This window comes from Telmatherina bonti, assembly GCF_933228915.1.
Source record: "Telmatherina bonti genome assembly, chromosome: 22".
Classification (NCBI taxonomy): domain Eukaryota; kingdom Metazoa; phylum Chordata; class Actinopteri; order Atheriniformes; family Telmatherinidae; genus Telmatherina; species Telmatherina bonti.
Window position 1 is genome coordinate 15,130,997 of NC_136631.1, and position 13,383 is coordinate 15,144,379.

The following is a 13,383-nucleotide window of genomic DNA, read 5'->3' on the forward strand; positions in this document are numbered from 1 at the left end:
CAGACCTTTTGTTAAACGGTTCTCAGTCATTCTTTAGGATCAGTTTCCCACCAGAGAAGGAACCTTACAAAGACTGGGCTGTTCAGCCCTCCAGCTATCTACTATATAGTGGACCACCATCTCTGCACAGCTCACTATTGGCTCTTGAACACACATACAATGCAAGACCAGCTTAAAACAAGCGTGGGCTACTCAACTTTCAAGGTCTCCAACTTCAGTCACATACCTGAGCTTTATCAGCTACAGACCCACAGACGCAGAGGCCGGCTACAAGGAGGAATTTTATTCATTACACGCCCATTCAGATAACTCATGAGGAAAGTCTGCCTTACTGTCTGCAATCATATACTTTTGTCTACATTGTGATGTTATGTCATTTCAATGCTGGACAATGTGGATAATGATGGGTCTGACACAACTTATAGACTGACTAAAGTCAGTTTGTTGTAGCATTTACTCATAATATATTTGCATTGCCCCCAAAAACAGAGAATGTTGGGTATGTTTTAGTGTAAGCATTTGATTTTACACCAGGTATTAGTAATGCTCTCTTAGTTTATCTGAGGATGTTTTCTCTGCAATAACAGTGCTTAATCTTCCTCATTAAATAGTCATATCCATCATTCACCACCTATGATTATCTATTAGATTATCTATTATCTATTTCCACCTATTATAATATCTACAGAGCCAAGTCATAACCTGTATATATAAAATGGACACAGCATTTTACTGAAATCTCAATTTTAGTGTTTAGGCATTGTTGACTTGGAATTTTGCGACAAAAAGTGCTATAAAAGTGATAAGTATAACAATAGTACATACATATAATATTTTATATAAATGATGGATGTGAAACATGAAAAAACATTGCATCTTTTCCCCAGTGTAGCTGTTATGAGAAGACAAGTTACTTGTAGATTCCAAAAGTTGATTATTGGCAGATTTTGCACTTCATCATTGGGTTATTATTTAACCCTGCATGGGTAATGTCTTTTATTTATTGTAGCCATCCTAACACTCCCTGCATGGTTGTGAAAGAGAGAAAAAAAAAAAAAAAAAGAGAAAAACTGGAAAAATAAAGTTTAGTCAGAAAACATCAGAAATAAAAGCTGTGAGTTTGGTAACTTCACAGTCAGTCATGTCTTTTCTCTGGTATCTGTATGAAATGGATGCTGAAACATGCCTCTGGCTTTTCTTGACACAAAAAACTGAAATTTTGAGTCTGTAAAGTTTAGTTCTATACTTGCTTGGAGTGCTGTTGCTTGCCTTTTGAATGTAACTTTGAGCCTGCTTACAACACTGGAAGTATATGTGCAAAATGTTTGGTATTTTAGTGGTAGGTGGTACTGCACTGGATCAGCTCTACTGTTAAGCCCAACCTGCTTAAACCTTAACACCCAATCAGTGCAGAGGAAGCCTCCCTGAAGAAGACACATCACAGCGCATGGGCTCAAAGCTTTATGGAAATTTTCAACTTACTCTTGTAAATTATTTAATGTGACAATCTAAAGGCACTTAAATTCATATATTATTTATTTAATGCTGTAGTAGATTAAATCCCTAGTTAGTGAGGATACGTGAAAATAAAGGAATAATGAAGTTGAATATATTTGAAGTTTATGTAAGGGTGTGTAACCCAGCTACAGCCGCCCAGGAGTGTCATGTGACGGTTCCCTCCTGCTTCTCAGGCCTTCCTGCTCTTCATGCTCAGTCTCTCCTGCCTCTCCACCTGCAGCTGGCCATAATGAGAAGCACACCTGCCCCTTATCATCACCATTATAAAAGCAAATAACTCCTCCATGGCAGTTAACAGATCGTCGTCAATCTCTCCCTCTGGATTCCTTCCTGAAGAAACTTTGTGAATCATCCTTGTTTCTCATTGAACTTTCTGCAGCTTGAGTCCTCCTTTCTAAGAAACATGACAAGGAGTGCCAAACAATTACCAGCTACAAGTGCACTCACCCAATAGTCTGATAGACTCTGTAAGACTAAAAGTCTCATATGATTGGGGGTTTTAAAAGTATTTTGTATGAGTTTGGATTCATACTGCATTCACTCAAGCCAACTGGACCTTTTAAATAATAATAACCAAAGGCGACGCCACATAGAGAATTACTGAAGGAGAGTACAAGACAGAAGGACATGAACACTGACTCACCTACTGATAAAAACGGGGCAACTTCTGTCTCCGCCACATCAGAGTGAACCATGAAGCTGCATCAAATCCCGGCTATTATCTATATGCAGAGGTGTATAAAGTAAAAGTAGAAGTCCTGTTTGGCAGCTCTTTCCAACCAGTCACTAAACCAGGAAAATTTAATAAGCCCAGCTCCCCTGCAAGGTAAATGAGCCTGTCAGTGAAAACACCTAAATGCACAGGTAGATCCAAAAACATGGCAGGACTTCTACTTTATTTTTACTTCTATATCTTCACATCTCTGTCTATATGTGCATATTTTTGGGTCATTTTACTTTTAGTTCCCTGCATTGTAGTCCAGTTACTGTATTTGGTTCACTAGACCTACATTTGCCAGTGGACCACATTCACTTCTTTTATCCGCTTTAGAGTTTGTTAGTGTATTCACACCTTCCCCAAACCAAACCAATGAATCCGTCCTAAAGGAGAAAAATGATTTCACAAAATCCGTTTAGGTACTTTTCATTTTGATTTAAGACCAATACATTTCAAAAAGTATTTACAGCTTCCAGTTCAGTTGTGGTTCACACTATTTTCCCTCTATAGAAAAAAGTGGGAGCGCCTCCTATTCTATGCCATGGTCACAAAAGAACAAGAGTCCATTGTTGATGAAAACTATTTCTTAATTGTTTCTGTTTCAGGAGTTCATATAGAGGCAAGCCCAAGCAGGCTGCATGACAAGCTGGTGGCAAACAGCCAGGGAAGTGGATGGATGGAAACAGAGAAGGTGATGAAAGCCTCTTTTTTTCAAAGCTTCTCTTTTCTGATGGATCTGACCTCAATTCTATGTAAATTAGAAAAAACGTTATAAAAAAAACAGCTGAGCTGGCAGAATGATAAAGTAGGACAGTGCTTGAACAACAAACTTGACAGACTTGTGCCAGTTGTGGCTTGCCATGGGGGCTGGGTATTCACCTTTGCCTTGAGAGAACTGTTGATGTCTATACATGTAATACGCTGCTCGGCTATCAACACTCTAAAGGTGATTTCTGTTTGCGTGCTGGGTTTTATTGAGAAGCAATGAGCAATGAGAAATGCCGTGGTGGATAATGTGAAAGGAAGTATGACGCCTGATGTTAACCTGATTAAAACAAGACTGCCCTGTCGGCGCTATCCTGCTTTTCAGTAAAAGCAAAGGTTGTCCTTCCCTTTGCCGTTGATGTAGGAAAACAGCCAAATGAAGTTGAAGGAAAAATGGAATCAAATCAGCTGTTTAGTGTGATATAATTTGCCAAGGTTCAAAATAGCCCTATTGAACTTGTCTTATCTCCTCCTTCTCGGAATATTTATTTTACTCCCAATCATTAACAAGAAAGAAAGGCAGTCACACAAATAATACTTTCCTAGCAGATAAACCGAGGCCTTGATGCACAGGACGATTAAGAGAACAATGAAAATCAAAGGTGAGAGTCAAGATCAGAATTTTTGGCTCAGAGGTAAATTTCACTGGAAAAGGGATTGTTTGGATTGAAAGCTAGGCAAAGTAGGGATGACGCAAAGTCTTAAATCAAGATCCAAGTCTATTAAGTCATCCAGGATCATTAGGAAAAAAAAAATAACAAACAGTTTTGTTATCATCAGACTGTAACAAACTCACAAGAAAAAATGTGTAATCACTGGAAGCTGTGGACGCTAACCACTGCAGCTTATACCAGTATATTGACCACCCAATGAAGCTCTTGATGGCTTTCTATAACAGTGCTGGTATCCTTAGCAGATCTTAACATAAGTAAATAGGTACATTAACTTCAGAAGTCACTGCCCTCATACTTTCAGGCAAGAAGTTGAGTCAATTTACTGATTGATCTTCTTTCCTACCCTCACTTCTGGCCACAAGTTATGGGTAGTGTCCAAAAGTACAAAACTGTGAATACAAAAGGCCTAAATGAGTTTCCTTTGCAGGGTGGATGGGTTCCCCTTTAGAGACAGGCCGACAAGCTCAGCAATGCGGGAAAGCTTCCAGTAGATCCCAGTTCCTCTGCATCAAAAGGAGCCAGATCAGGTGACTCAGGTATGGTTAGGATTAGGATGCGTCATGGTCAGGATGTCTCCGAGACCCCACCCTGGTGCGGTATTCTGGGCAGGCCCCACTAGGAAGAGACTCCAGACAAGACCCAAGACACCCTGGAGGGACTACATCTCTCGACTGGGAACTGGGATCTCCTCTGAATCATCCCAGATAAGCTAGAAGAGGTGGCTGGAGAGAGGGTCTTCCTTGCTTAGGCAGCTGCCTCTGTGACCCGACCCAGGAACAGCTGAGAACAAAGGATGCGTGGCACTGTGTCATAATTTATTTGTATTTTGTGTTTCATATATAATGACACAGTGTTGTTTATCTGAGGTCCGGCATTACCTCGTTTTAAGAACAGATTTTTTTTGCTATAATTTCCACATAAAACCACTGAACAAAACCATGGGTGTACTAAGAGTTAGGGTTAGGGTTACTACTATACTTTCTTTATCACAAGCCTGTGAGTGTAGCTCACAAAGCAATGTGACAAACACAGACCAATGAACCCATCTTAGTAATCTCCCTCTTCTTATTTCATCAGGGGACTATTCATAGCACTTGCATAACAGGTAAACTCTTCAGGTGTAAAAGCACTGTGTGAAAGACTGTGAGTTATGGATGTTATACAAATCAACTTTATGAGAACACTGCAGCTGTGTGAGACTGGGTAAGAATGTCCTCCCAGACAAATTCTGTGCCAATAAATCTTTTCAAACCACAAAACAAGCCCGCTGGCACTAAGAATATACACTGTGAGTATGCAGTTCATGCTGGATTCAGTCATTATGTGACAACATGCAAAACGCTATAACTTGCAACCAAATGCAAAGCGTGTATTGCAGCAACAGTAGCTAAGAGACCGGTGGGTTTGATGTTTTGTAATTACCATGAAAGAACAGATTCCTGAAATGGAGTGACTTAATTAGCCAAAAATTCCACTTCTCGCTCCTTAATTAGGCCAAGAATAGGTCCTGGCTGCATGGCACGATGCTTTTTGATCTTGTGTGGCTTCCACTTATATTTTTTTATTACCTAACTGTGTGAGCGAAAAGGCCATCTTTAATGTTTATATTAGGCATGTATATGTTATGTGGTGGTTTATCAGCGTGAGAGGCACAGTATAATAAAATCACTGCTCCAAAGAAAGAGAAAAAAACAGCTAGATTGACATGCAACACCAGAAGATGTTCCCCAACGACAAAATTAATCCACAAAATTTATCTTTACTGCTTTGCTTTCCTTGCACACAAAATTTCAAGTCATAAATGTCAAAGAAGCAGAAATCAGGTGTATTATTCACCTTTGTTCTTGGAATATTCACCTTTTGTGCCTTTAGCTACAGTGTTTGGAGAAGGTTTTCTCTGGCTGTAACTCTGGTGAAGCTCCTAAAACCAGACAAAGCTCAAAGGTTTCTAGGGAACATTGTAGACAGACGGCCATGAATCTCCGCAAAGAATGCTAAAAAGAAATGAAACACGTTGAAGGAAATAAACCTATCAGGATAGAACACGACCATGTTGTAAACTGTGAAGTGAGCATGTTAGTCTGCATACATGAGAAGCAAGATAGGGAGAAAAAGGAAACGATATGGGTCTGCAGAGACGGGAATATTGCAAGTGATTTCATCGTTCCCCCTGTGAGAAGGACTGAGTTGAGCCGAGTGCTTGTACTCATTTGTCACACACGTGTCTTCAGACACTGAGGAGTGTTACAACATAGACGTTGTTCAGATGCACTGGTGTAAATGTGAGCATGTGTTTCATTGTATGTGTGTGTGTGTGTGTGTGTGTAAATGAACATAGCTGCTTTGAACTTACAGTCATCTCCTGGCGGTGACCCAGACTCTCCAGCTGCTGTTGGATCTCTTGGAGCCGCTTCTCCTGCTCTCGCCTCTCCTTTATATCCTGCAGGACCTTCTCTCCTGGCTGCCGGACATCATCACACTTCCAACCAACCTTGGAACCAAGGCCCTGAAACACAACATACATGATTGGTTCTTACAGGGAAGAAACACCTCATCTCACATGGGTGCACTTCCAGTGCAGCACTTAGCTTGTGGTGGGTACCTGGAAAAGTTTGAATAAGAATCTAACTATATAACAGTTCAACGCAATTAATTCATGTGAAGTTTTCCATTTCTCTAAGAGTCCTATAGATGCTGTGGTCAATATAATTCAGACATTTATGCTTCGTTTTGACAGAGAAGTGAGAGTAGAACCAGTAATTCTTTATAAAGAAGAAAAGTCAGCTGAAGTCTACAAGGGGTGCAACATAAATCACACATCTATGACATCCTTGTGAATAGGGTAAAAAGAGAGAACAACAAACTGCATCCAAAGCAAACTTTGAAAATGGGTCAGGGGGAAAAAGAATAGTTCCAAACTAAGGAAAGTCATGAAACAGCTGATAAATGAAAGCTTTGTCTCTTTCTGTGGGTTTTTTTTTTTTTTTTTGTGCGGATTGAGTGTGAATGCTGTGCTTTCTTCCTGAATGCTTTTTCTTTTTGGGAAAATAGAAACATGATTACAGAAACAGGCACCAATTTTACATGTCTAATAAAATAATGTGAAAGAACTGTAACTATATAACTATAGATGGGTTAAGAGGCCACATTTCCCAACTAGCAGTAGTATAGTATATTTTGAATAAAATATTTATTCCATTATTATACCAATATTTAAATTTAATTCAATATTTTATTCCACTTTTTCCAAAGTACTTTACTGGTATCCAAGCTGCCAGGGAAATTTTATTTTTTACAGTGCTGAGTGAAAGTGACAAAATGGCTCTGTTGAACGTACTCCTCTTCATTGTCTTCAGAAGTCTCATAAATGCTAAGGGCGTGGGATTAAATCAAAGGATTAGAATGAGATTATAATGAATTAAACTAAATTGGGTATACTGGGCTTTAAAAGTTCCTCTCATGAGTTTTATTGTAAGTTGATGCTAGGCAAAGAAAACTAAACAGAGTTCAACAGAATACCAATGGCTCCCAAATGGTCCTGTGTATAAGGTCAAAATATAAAACATAAATATATGATTGTTTGTAATTTGTTTTTTAATTAGATTCAAAATGCTGAAAAAACAGATGGGACAGTAAGCACCAAATTCACAGTTTTCCTTATTTACAGATACACCATGCTAGCCAGGCAAACACTAGCATTCGACAATAATTTAGCCTTCATTTTTCTTTTACAAAATGATAATTTTGGCTTGGAAAACCCAAAGAAGAGCAACAGAAGTCACAGTTTTAAACCTTGAGCGAATGAACAAGAAAACAACATGGTTCCTTATTTAGTTCATTTTTGAGGGTTTAAGCAGTCGCCACAAAGAAAAATCACAAAGAAGGAATGCTTCTTCAGCTAAAGCATCATGGGCAGAAGGTGCTAAAATGTGCCCTTCTCACTCTGTTTAGCTGTAATTTCTTCCGGAGTTGTGATGAATAAAAACTCATGAACGACGTCAAGCATTTTAACCTACAAATAAAGAAGAAAAATACTCTTAGGAGACGCTAAGCCAAAATATCGCTGGCTCTGAGAGGATGCTGCCACCACAAGACCGTTCTGCAGTGTCAGTTCAGCGCCATGTGGTTGAAACCTCCATCTGTCTTGGTTAGTCTGGATGGCAGGAAGGCGTGCATGTGATCTAATAATGTTGAAACAGATGGATATTTCAATGATTGTCGACATCTCCAGTGGGACTGGAATATGACAAAATAGTAGGTTACTGATAGCAGTAGGATCCAGCAGACATTATCAGCTGAAACACAGCATTTCTAAATCTGTTATGACACATTTATGATGGGATGTAATCCTAGTTAAACCCAGGGTGGGAGGGAGTTCAGAAAGGTATGTAGAGAAGATTGAATGCTTCTGCTCTTGTTAATGAGGTAAGTAGACATTCCAACTCAGATAATGTCAGGACTTGCATTTACACAACTTTTCGGTAACTGAATAGCATCAATACAATCTAAATTTACGTTGAACCCTTGGCAAAAACAAAATCTTCAAAAAACGTTTTGTGTGTGGCCTCACCTAACAGTGGCTTCTGCCTCCCAACATGAAAATAATGACAGCTTCTATCTGAAGCCTCTTTAAAGTGGTCGTTACAAGACCCTTTTTGGTTAAGACTCACTCATCTTTGACTACAAAAGCCAGGGCCACAACAAGATCAGACTCCTGTCGTGCACCAAAGTGAGAAACACAGTTTTCCAACCAGGAAAAATAAAAATTAAAGTCTAGCTTTACCACCGTCCTCACACCACTAAATGCACGTTGCTAAAAAAGTCCAAATCTCTGGGAGAAACAGTTTATTTCATTTGGAAAAGACAGCTGCCCTACTTTTCATAAACTGTAGGGTGAAAACTTCAAAAGTGTCTGCAAGGTTTAACAATGATAAAATGTCCACTGACCAGTCTGGATGACTTCTGCATGTCTATAGTTTTTTTTTTGTTGTTGTTGTTGTTTTATAGTCTTAATTAACACGTAATAAATTGTACTGAACGTCAGTGGAAAACTCCATAATCTGACCCTGATTATAGCAAAGACATAATTTTTCTCAGCTTTTAGTTCTTTGTTATATCTGTATTGTCCTGGACTTCTGTCATGGTAGCAACATTGTAGGAGCTCCACTGCAGGAATAATTAAAACTGCAAACAGACCATTCTCCATCAAACAGCAGCAATAACTGCTTCTTGGTCTTTTGCTTTCAATACAAATATGTGCTTTGTTATTTAGTTGAAAGGTTCAGTTATCTTCCATTAGACACTATAAAAACCTACACATCTACAATTCCTACAGCTAACTCAACAACAGAGCATTGTTTAGTATTACTGCTGCTTTTGTTTGAATTCACGCACAAGAAGGAGACCCCTATTGTCACAGGATCCCACTTTATCTGTCAGTAGATGTGACTGCTGAGATCTGCATCCATACATAGATTTATAAGACATGCAGTGCTAAAAAATGTGTTTACCATTTACTGTACAACATTTTAATGGCTGTCCAGAGAAACTGTAACGTTCACAGTTCATCTGGACTTTAAAGATATTTAAAATAGTTTGAAATCTTATGATGAGACACCAAAAGTTATAAACATTTAGCTGAGAGAGGGTTTGTGTCTTTCAAAAGAAATATTTAATAGCCTGCAACTTATTATTTGTATTGCTTTGTCAACAATGTTCCTAAAATATAAGTGATTAAACACTTCGATCCACTTCCAAGACACTGGCGAGGACACACAGTGAAGTCGACTTTGTTCTTAAGCTTAAGTGATGATTCACCTCTTGGAGAAGACAGAAGGAACAACAGTTCTTGATGTTAATAGACTCCAGCAACTGTTTTATTTTATTTCAGTGTTAGTGCTTCTTTTCCCAGAATGTGGGACAGCTTCAGCTCAGAATGAGGTTAGACTGAGTGACTTCCAAAAAGAGCAGGGAGAGAAGCAATATGCTTCCTGCTTATCTGAACATCAGCAAAGAACTTGTAATTGACTCCCCATGCTGAAACACATCACCAATCTGGGTCACGGGATCATCTTGGGGTCACAAAGACCTGGACTTTGTTTTATTGAAGTATGAAAAACATGTCAAACACAATTATGATTTTTTTCAAGTCAACCTGTTTTAGTATGAAAGGAACGTGGCTGCACTTTGCTGTTATGATACATATGAGCCTGAACATTGCTTTATTTTGTTGAAGGAAAAAATCAAATATTAGTGTCAATATACAGTCCAAAGCTGGCTTCTGAAAGCAGTTCTGGTGAACTCTGAAAATAAAAATAAATGATGGAAGACGACGTTATATGACAAGACATGTTAAACTTACTACGTGCAGACTTATTAACAAATGTCACCTAACAGAAACAGATAAGGTCGAGCAGAGGTCTGGAAGATGAATACAGTTTCCTTAGAACTGCTTGGAAGACTCCCGGTGAGGAAAATCAAAGACATTGTTTAACTGCAAAAATATTTTAGGGCTAATACTGAACAGATCCTTGAGTAGGGATTCACTGATTTGCTGTGCAGCCACACCAGCAAAAAATAGGTCACAGTGGAAGAATCATTTTAAAAAAAACCTTTCCTGCACCCCAAAATTTCAAATCAAAAGTTTGGAAAAGAAAATTCAAACAAGTTAAATGCATTTAGAAAACAAGACCAATGTACTGATGAAATTACGATGAATGTTTGGCAGCATAGGGCAAAGCCACAGTATGTCTGGACAACCGAGGAGTAAAGATGTCAGTGGCTTCTAAAGCAAGATGGCAATCATAAACAAATCCTAAATTCCACATTTAAATCTAATGAGAAGCCAAATCTTCTGACCTAAATGTCCCTGAAGATCTGTGGGCAAAATTGCATGCAAGATGACCCAGAAAGATGAATTAGTGTAGTTTAATGCTTTATTGATCAATGCTTTATCATATTTCAGAATGAAACTGGAAAAAATCACTTGACAGACTGTTTAAATGTTGGAAATGTAGCATCAAGAAACATGTGGATGTAAGACAATCTCAATCGATTACTGTGAATGTGAATTGTTGCCTTTGTGAACAGGAATGTCACTCACACATAATCCACTGACAATTAGTCATGAAATAAGCAAACTCTAAGACTGAAAATGTTCATTTTTCAATGGTTCTTATCAGGTCTTAAAATAACTAACTTCCAGGGGTGGATGTCACCCCAGGATCACCACAATGACTTTTCAATGTTCAGAGCAAATTAAATCAAGATCAAGAGCTTCATCGCAAATTCTGCCGGTCTGTGGATGTTAATTGTTAAAGGGGTTGCTATTATGGTATTATGGTATAGTTTTCTGAGCTTTCTACAGCGTTACAGTGTTGAATCCTCATCAGACATGTGAACGGCACTGTTTTTTTTATCACCTAAACGCATGTTTGAGTTTGACTTTGAGTTCCAGCACTCTCTCCGTTCGGTTTCCATGGCGACGAAAAACGCGTTGTTTTAGAGAGTTTTTTCTACTTGGAAATCCTTGTGACGTCCCGGGGGATAAGGTTTGGTGATTGGTTACCTTCTACTGGTTAACAAGGGCATGTACAAACACATCAGGCGGGTGGAAAACGTGGGATAAAGTTATTTCCAACGATGGCTGGTGAGTTTACCAAAGAGAGACATCCTGCTGCATTCGTTGCTGTGGGTTGCTGTTTTCCACTTCGTTTTCAGGGTCTGATTCAGGTTCCAGCATGTAGGGCTGTATGCTATGTGTTGACATTGTATTTTGTTTTTTTATTGAGTTCATATTAGCCTAATCCTTCTGTTTATGAGATGTTACAATGACGGCGAAAGCAGCTGCGGTGCGCGCTCCCGATGTAGTGCAGTGGCGGGAGGCGGGGCTTAATGCGGAAGAGTCTCAATCCACTCGTTTTGCCCACAGGCTGATCTGACAGCCTACGGAGAGGGTCGGTCTGAAGTAAATAAAGCGATTTGTGACAATAACTTGACCAATCCCAATTCTTCTGGTCTCATAAAAATGAATTAGCCTGAAATGCACATAATAGTTCCACTTTAAAGTTCATAATGGCAGAGTTATAAAAATGACTGAATAAGCATGACTTGTTTGGACAGATTGTGAGAGGGAAGTATTATCTTGTCAAAAAAAGATGTGAGACAGGTCAGCTTTGCACCATCCATCCATCCATCCATCCATTTTCTTAACCACTTCAGTCCAATTCAGGGTTGCGGGGAAGCTGGAGTCTATCCCAGCAATCATTGGGCGAGAGGCAAGGTACACCATGGGCCGGTCGCCAGTCTATCACAGGGCCAACGCAGAGAGACAAACAATCATTCATGCTCACACCCACTATAGGACAACTTGAAGTAGCCAATTAACCTAACATGCATGTCTTTTGGATGGTGGGAGGAAGCCAGAGTACCCACACATACACAGGGAGAACATGCAAACTCCACACAGAAAGCGCAGCTTTGCTGCATGTGAACAATCAACATGTGTCCTTTTAGATAGGCCTGATCAAAGGGAAGATGTTTGATCAGAATGCACCAAATCTGATAAAAGCAAAATATATCAAATAATCTAAAAAACCTCATACTAATTTTGTACCCAAGCAGTGGAGAACTCATGATTTGGATTTATTTTGCAGCCACAGCCATAAAATTATCTGTATACATAGGCCCTGTTTACACCACAATACTGTGAAACGAAAAGGTTTGGTTGCCTTCTGGCCTCTCGTTTACACAGTTACAGTTTTGGGTGGATAAAACTGCAAAGATTTGACAACAACCTCCAGAGTAAAAAGTTCTTGCACACTCAGACGCTGCTTAGCCGGCAAACAGCTCAACAAAAATGGCAGATGTCCCTGTCATGTCTGAACTGCTGCATAGTTTTACTTTATTTGGTCTGCTGAAGCAAACTCTGTTTCGGATAAAACATGTATGTCTCAGCAAAGACACAAAGGTTGCATGTGATAATTAACTTCTTTTGTATTGTGTTTCCTGGAGTAGGGCTGGGGGGGTGGCTCCAAAAAATCGATAGTATTAATACCAAGGCTAGATGAAATCGATATTGTTCTTGCAGTGGGTTTTGGGGATAAAAAAGAAATAATGTAAATGAGGATAGGTTTTCTTTTTGGTTAGCTAATTTTCCCTCTTGGCTTTATTTTTCTCAAACATCTGCATGTGACAAAGGGAATAACAGTTATTTTATTGTTTTGTTACATTATCAATGATATTTTATATTGTTTAAGAGCAAAAAAACTTGAATTTAAATTTTCTCAGTTCTGTGACAGTCATATGTCATTGTTCATTGTCTGTATGTATCATGTATGACATGTATGAGGAAGATAAATATTTTTCTTATTATGTCCTAATACAAGAATTTATTTTTTTTTATGACTGTAGATGATGTCAGTATAACTGTGATGGACCAGTATCAGACAAGAATACTGACTTGTTGATGTTTCAGTTGGGCTCCAGTCATGAGCTGATGTAAGTGCACCAATGTGGCTATAATGTGACTGTAACATTACTGCAATGTGAATCCAGCTTGACATCAAAACAAATGGTTTAAGTGCAAATAAACCATTTGGGCATTTTAATGACTCAGTTTTATGGTTGATTACTTTACAAAATAGCTCATATTTGTCTTTTGCATTGATTAAAACAGGGAATCTATATCATTTTACAATCTTATAAGGA

At 38.8% G+C, this 13,383-nt stretch overlaps 1 protein-coding gene across 1 annotated transcript in view; it reads right to left on the minus strand.

Moving 5' to 3' along the window:
- Positions 1 to 13,383, minus strand: part of fsip1 (fibrous sheath interacting protein 1) — a gene marked incomplete at both ends in the record, with an annotated part of 31,693 nt that overhangs the window by 3,165 nt on the left and 15,145 nt on the right. Inside the window, 1 exon segment of the mRNA XM_079261563.1 lies at positions 6,029 to 6,181. Coding sequence (XP_079117689.1) covers positions 6,029 to 6,181 — 153 coding nt within the window.